The sequence below is a fragment of the Chionomys nivalis genome, chromosome 24, assembly GCF_950005125.1.
Source record: "Chionomys nivalis chromosome 24, mChiNiv1.1, whole genome shotgun sequence".
Taxonomy (NCBI): Eukaryota; Metazoa; Chordata; class Mammalia; order Rodentia; family Cricetidae; genus Chionomys; species Chionomys nivalis.
Genome location: NC_080109.1, coordinates 39,489,404 through 39,496,500, shown reverse-complemented (window position 1 = coordinate 39,496,500; position 7,097 = coordinate 39,489,404). Strand labels below are relative to the sequence as shown.

The window sequence follows — 7,097 nt, the reverse complement described above, 5'->3', positions numbered from 1 at the left end:
CAAGTCAGCTTTATTCCAGAGATGCAGGGCTATTTCAACATACAAAAACCTATCAATGTAATCTATCATATAAATAAACTAAAAGGAAAATCAGAGAAAACCAATAGAAGAGAAAGTGGGAAGTAGCCTTCAATGCATGGGCACAGGACACCACTTGCTAAATATAACCCCAGTAGCAAAGACAATGAATGCAACAATACATAAATGGGACCTCCTGAAACTGAGAAGCTTCTGTAAAGCAAAGGACACAGTCAATAAGACAAAAAGGCATCCTACTGAATGGAAAAAGATCTTCACCAACCCCACATCAGACAAAGGACTGATCTCCAAAATATATAAAGAATTCAAGAAATTAGACATTAAAATTCTAAATAACCCAATTAAAAATGGGGTACTTAACTAAGCAGAGAGTTCTCAACAGAAAAATTTTAAATGGCCAAAAGATACTTAAGGACATGTTAAACTTCCTTAGCTATCAGGGAAATGCAAATCAAAACAACTCTGAGATACCATCTTACACATATCAGAATGGCTAAGACCCAAAACACCAATGATAGCTTATGCTGGAGAGGATGTAGAGTAAGGAAAACTCTCATCTTTTGCTGGTGGAAATGCAAACTTGTGCAACCACTTTGGAAATCAGTATGGCAGTTTCTCAGAAAATTGGGAATCAACCTACCTCAGGATCCAGCAATACCACTCTTAGGAATATACCCAAAAGATACTCAATCATACTACAAAAGCATTTGTTTAACTATGTTCATAGCAGCATTATTTGTAATAGCCAGAACCTGGAAACAACCTAGACACCCCTCAACTGAAGAATGGATAAAGTGTGGCACATTTACACATTAGAGTCTTACTCAGTGGTTTAAAAAAATGACGTCTAGAATTTTGCATGAAAATGGATGGAAATAGAAAACACTATCCTGAGTGGGGTAACCCAGACCCCCAAATATGGTATGTACCCATAAAAGTGGATTCTAGCTATAAACCAAGGACATTGATGAAAATGATGGAGGCCAGAGATCGGGACTTACATTCCAGACTGTTTGCATAAGGGGTGACAAGAAGCTGAGGTGATACTTTGACTAATAGGCTCTCTTTGGAAAAGGGGGTATTGACTCAAGTCTGACTACTTCCTATGGGCATGAGGCAGTGTGGGGAAGGGGGGATCTGGACATTGGTGGGTCCATGCTCAGTGAGAGGTGTAGCTGGAAAGGCATCCTGTGCACTGTCATCCTGAAGACACCAGGCATCTGTTCCTAGGGGAGGTGAGAAGGCAGGTGTGGTGTGAGGTCCTGTCCATCAAAGTTCGAGAAACCTAGGAGTTAGCTCAGGATATCTCAACCCAGTAAAAGTGCTGGGCAAACAGATATCACTAACAAAGAATGAGAGAAAAATTGTCCTACAAGAATGTAGGGCAGTGGCAAAGTTTTAAATGAGGAGGAATGGGTCCCGTCTACCCCCAAAACTAAAATTGGTGAGGTGGAGGAAGGGGGAGGAAGGTGGGTAAGGTGGAAGTTGACCTTGAACTTCCAGATTGGCAAGGAAGGGGGTAGGAGAGGACATGAAAGGAGAATGTTGTTCCACAAGAGGGTGGTGGGTAGTGTGGGTTTGAATGAGTGGGGAAGGGACCAGTGCCTCTGGCTGCATGGTCCAGCTGGAATTGTCGGGGTCCCAGTTCCCAGATGATCAGGAATTTGGAGGTGTTGTGGTCCTAGCGACCAAGACGGGTGCTGCAAGACCCTGGCTACTGAGGGAAGGGTGAGAGCGCAGAGCCCAAAAACCATGGACATACGTAAGCTCTGTCCAACCATCCCTATGGCGACAAAAATTTTCTAGGTCCCAGAGGATGGTAAGCTCAAGGCTTCCTTCTGGTGGCCAACACATCCCATTGTCAAGATTGTATTGAGGCCAAATCTTAGTGCATAGGGAAATTAGCCGTTCAGCACAGATTGTATCGGACAGCCCCAATTTATAAAGATTTTGTAAGAGGCATCCCAGGGGTGACAGCAGATCTGGTTTTGAACTGCAAGTGCCCATTATAAAGTCTATGCCCAACTGCATGGCCTAAGTCTATTACAGTGCATCTGCCAAAGTAGCTCTTAGGACTAAATAGGGTCATGAAAATTGAATGCTAGGCGTCCCTAAAACAAACAAAATTCACCTCAGGTAGACCCGGCCTAAGATCGGACTCTTGGCATGGGCCCACATCTTCCACAAGAGTCCGATAATGGACAACAGTAAGTAAGAATGGGTTTCCCAAAACCCTATTGCATAGACAAGAAAAAAGAGCTGTAGTTCGGGAGCTGGTTTTAGCCTTGCGTAGAGAGCTTGAGTTGTTGTGGTACCTCCAGATGTTAGGAATATTTCCTAACACGAGCTCTCTGCCGAAGCAAAATCACCAATTAAGCCGAATTAGAAACAAGCCCAATTGAAGGGTATCCAGGTTTTAATGGGATTCCTGAGCTCTCCGGAGGCCCCAAGGTCCCTAGGAAGCCGCCAACGTGGAAGGAACTTTCCAGGGAGCAGTTTAAATAGACTGGAGGAGTGGTCAAGATTTGGCGGGGTGCCAAGACTCTCCTCCAGGGGAGGAGTCAAGGTTTTGGTGGTCTGCCTTGACCGTCTCAGGAAAGGGGTTAAGGTTAAGCAGGCACAGGGGCGGGACCTCGAAAGATGAGGGCCAGAGATTGGGACTTATAGTCACATTTAAGTGTGAGCAACAAATAATAGGTGTCTTGACTCCTTTGGTCACACATTTTTTTAAAAAAAATAAAAAAAATGTACTTTTGAAAGTAAATGAAAGGGCAGCTCAAGAAGCCAGAGATGATCCGTAGTTAAAGTGCTTGTTGTCCAATCGTGGTGACTGGCATTCAGATGCCTGCACCCACCAAACACACACCTCTCTAACTCCAGCTCCAGTGAATTCCCCCTAGAGTTTCCTAGGGCCGAGTTCAGGGCTTCTGTTATTGCTAGGACTGTCACCACAGCAGTGAGTATCTTCTTCTCAACGAATCCTATCGACAATGCTGAAATTTTATCCACACTCTCATGGTAATGTACTGGTCCCTGGTGAGTTTGTACCTGTTGTGAGACAGTTTCCTCCAGGACTGAAACATTCCACTCTGAAGGGAAAGCTCCTCAAGCTAGAAGGCAAACAACTCAAGAGAACCCAAAAAGTCCCTGAAACTGACCAGATTCACTAGGCCCCTCCCTGTCTTAGTAAGCAGTAGAAGCTAGAGTCCCTCTCAGATGGAAGGGAGCTGAACAGCAAGGAAGACTCTCAGGAGAGTCAAACTCAGACCAGCTCTTGGAAGAGATTTAGAGCCACTGCCTCACTTGGAAAGGACACTCTGCAGCCTGTGGAGCTGTCTGTAGGCTGTGCAGTGCTTCCAGGGTCCCAGCTTTTGTGAGCTGTCACCCATGCTGAGGGTGGGCTATGATGATGCACCTGTCTTTGTGTCATCTCTGCTCTTGTAAGCAACCCCTCACCCATAGTCCTGTAAGTAACCCCAATAAAACTCATTGGTTTACCAAGTTGGACTTTGGTGGTATCTGTACTTTGGTCCATCCTGGGTTTCCTACCTGGGGAGAGCCGACATGTGCTTCATTTCCCCATGAAAAGTTTTGTCACACAGCACTACCTACTGGGTTTCATAAATGCAAAATTCTACTTATTCTTTGTAATAACTAAGCTTATTGTGGGGAGCCATTTTGAAGGTGATTATATTTTGTTTTCTATTATTGACCCTGATGTATGATTTTCCAGAAGACAAATGTACTAATCAGGATGAACTCAATTATGCTGAGAGGATCTGGGTAACCTTGTGCTTTGCTGAGGGAAACTGAGATGTGTGTGATTAGTTCTCAACCCTGCAATCCTGTCTTCCAACTCCTGAACCCAGCTGGGGGTGAGCAGGGCCACCCTCCGCCCCAAAGAATGTTGAGTTACATTCTTACTGGTCACATCACAACCAGCTGCAGAACCTTGAATGCTGTGGCTAGGGCAACCTCCCGACTCAGATATCACTTGTGAGGCTTGCCTCCCTTGTGTTAGCTGTGCGGTTAAGGCCTGGTGTCTTACAGTGACTAGGACAGTTTGTCTGATTTTGGTATCCTGGGTCTTTAGCCACTTACTGTGCCCTAGAGGGACATTTCTAAAGAAGTAGTCCTAGAACTCCACGGGGTTTCCCGCAGTGGACCCTGGTGAACTGCGAACACTTGGTTGTTCACCAATCGGTTCCCGACGCTGCCCACTCAGTTGGCTTCATACTTTGACTAACCCTGATATCCCAATCAACTCTCTTTATGAAAAAAAGCTACTCTGAGCTCTTCATCCTGTGACTGGATAGGTTTCTGATTTTGAACCAACTTGTGGATTTTACATTTACTGGAGTAAGTGGTTCTCCCGACATCGGGGTCCAGCACCCAACACAGGTAATCCAGGCAGTGAATTCTTGTGGCAACCAGGACGGTGTGGGATGGAGATGAAGCCTGAAGCTTCCAGACAGTGTAGAAAAAGGAAACAGCAGGACGAAGGAGGCACGGAGATGGAATCTGAAGCCTTGAGACATGGTGGAAAACTGAAACGCCAGGATGAGGGTACAACAGATTGGGAGTTTGAAGAGCCCAGCAAGGCTCGGAAGAGGATAGCTCAGGAACAGCGAGATCTACGGCTTGAAAGCCAACAGCCAGTCAAAGAGCAGCCACGGAAACCCCGGGAAGAGAGTCCAAAACAACTAAAGCCCCTAGAGTGGGCCAAAGGTCCACGGGAGCAGGGTGTAACTGAGAGAAAGTCTGCTGATGGTGGTAAGGGTCGGAAGCGGCCCTATTGTGTCATGGAAGAATTTGCCCAAGACCATCAAAGGGAAAAGTACCGAAAGTTACAGCAGTGCCTTCAACACAATAGTGACATGAACTCTGACCCACCCAGGGCTCACACAACCCTCCCGGATACTTTGAACATCAAAAGATCTGTGGAAGGGCAGAGTCATGGATCCAGTCCAACTCAGTGTGATCCTAAACAATCTGTTGCTGTTGCCACAAGAGAATGTCTGTCCCTAGACACACAATCTACCAAGGAATCTTCTGATTCACAGAAGAAAGAGGGAGCAACCCTTGAAGAAAGAAGGCGACACCACTTGGAGTCTGACTTGCAAGGAACACGGGCTCAATTCCCGCATAGTGGCAGCTGCAGGTTACTCCCCAACAAGATGCCCGTATTTACTACAGAGAATCAGCCTGCTGCAGGCCAAGGAAAGGGCAGAGGAACAGACGAAGTCCTTGATGTGACCCAGGACATGGACAAAGAAATCAAGAAGGCACTAGGTCCAGGGCCCCAAGAGGAAATTTTAAGTACTGCATTCAAATTGAGAATTACTAGAGGAGATATCCAGACACTACAGGCTGGTGAGTGGCTTAATGATGAGGTAATTAATTTCTACATGAATCTTCTGGTTCAGCGAAATGACAGTGAAGGCTACCCTGCTCTTCATGCCTTTAGCACTTTTTTCTACCCTAAGCTAAAACATGGCGGCTACGGTGCTGTTAAAAGATGGACTAGAGGAATAAATCTATTTGAAAAAGAAATCATTTTAGTGCCTATTCACCAGCAGGTACATTGGAGTCTAATAGAAATTGACCTAAGGAAACGCAGTATTATATATTATGACTCAATGGGACACACAGGGCAGAGTATCTGTGAAACAATCTTCCAGTATTTACAAAATGAGAGCAAGACTCGAAGGAACATGGAGCTGGACCCTTTGGAGTGGAAGCAATACAGCATGACATCAGCGGAGATTCCTCAACAGCTGAACGGGAGCGACTGTGGCGTGTTTACCTGCAAATATGCAGATTACATCTCTAGAGACCAACCTATCACCTTTTCTCAGCATCACATGCCCCTCTTTAGGAAGAGGATGGTATGGGAGATCCTGCACAGTCACTTACTGTAACAACATCCTCCCGGTTGCTATGGAATCCTGCACTTTTCCATCCATGCTTCTAGATACTTCATTCAAGATGGAAAATATTGAAAACAGATACAGAGCTGTCCAACACGATAAAGCCCACTCTCTTCAATGAAGTCCTAACTTGGGGAGTCCTGCCCAGTGCCGTCTATAAGATGCATGTAACCATTGCAAGCTTAGGAACTGCTGTTCAACCCTCATAAGAACACATGTCCAAAAATACTGTTTCAATGCTGGATTTAGTTTATGAATTGTTTTTTATTTGTTTTCTTGCCTCCCCCCATAATTGTTTGTTTTCATTAACTCATTTGCAATCTTTGAAAGTTGTCATTTTCCAGTGTCCTGTAACTCTCAACTCTATTCCTTGTGTGCACTGTTTATCCCTGGAAGGAATGCGCATTACAGTGTTATTCCCGTTGAAGACCATGAGGGACATCAACAAGAGGAGGCAGGCAGTGCTGACTAGCATCTCTAATGCTGGAGTTGGATCTGTTAAATTAAAGCTGATGTGTGTTTTTATGTATTTTTAAAGTTTGAAAATAGTCCAAGAAAGAAAAATGAATTGTATAGACTGATTCTTTTCTGACTCACCATACTCTCCTGGATGTCCCTAGATTGTAGACATATGTGACCATGGATGTGGCTAAGCTACTGGCTGCCTGTCTGGAATCATGAAGACCTGTGTGGTCATAGGATTTGGCCAGACATCTGCCTGCCAGTCCAGGACTCATGTAGACCTGTGTGGCCGTAGGATGTGGCCTATCTACTTGCTGCCATTCCAGAACTCATGTTGACCTGTGTGGTCATAGGATGTGGCCAATCTGCTGCCTCCTGTCCAGGACTGTAAAGACAAGAATTTAAAGACACAATCTTTCACAGAATGAGGGAGACCCACCTTAGTTTTAGAAGTTGATTAGAAATGACTGTAATGGTATATATCCATTTTTATCACAGGCTCATTAAATCCAAACCTCAGCTTTGCTAGGTCTATATTGAATTATTTAAAAAGTTTATTAAAGTTATGTTTTTATGTAATTTATTAGATTAATATTGCTATATCCTATTCCCACTGTGGAAGTGGGGATTTCATGTTTAGCTTTGATATTGCCAATGATACAATCA

General features: G+C 44.7%; 1 protein-coding gene across 1 annotated transcript; it reads left to right on the top strand.

Annotated features, from left to right (window-relative positions):
* Window positions 1-4,466: 4,466 nt before the first annotated feature.
* LOC130866078 (sentrin-specific protease 2-like) lies at window positions 4,467-5,960 on the top strand. The gene has a single exon (XM_057757329.1). The coding sequence runs from the start codon at window positions 4,485-4,487 to the stop codon at window positions 5,958-5,960; it is 1,476 nt and encodes a 491-aa protein (XP_057613312.1). The 5' UTR covers window positions 4,467-4,484.
* Window positions 5,961-7,097: the final 1,137 nt, after the last annotated feature.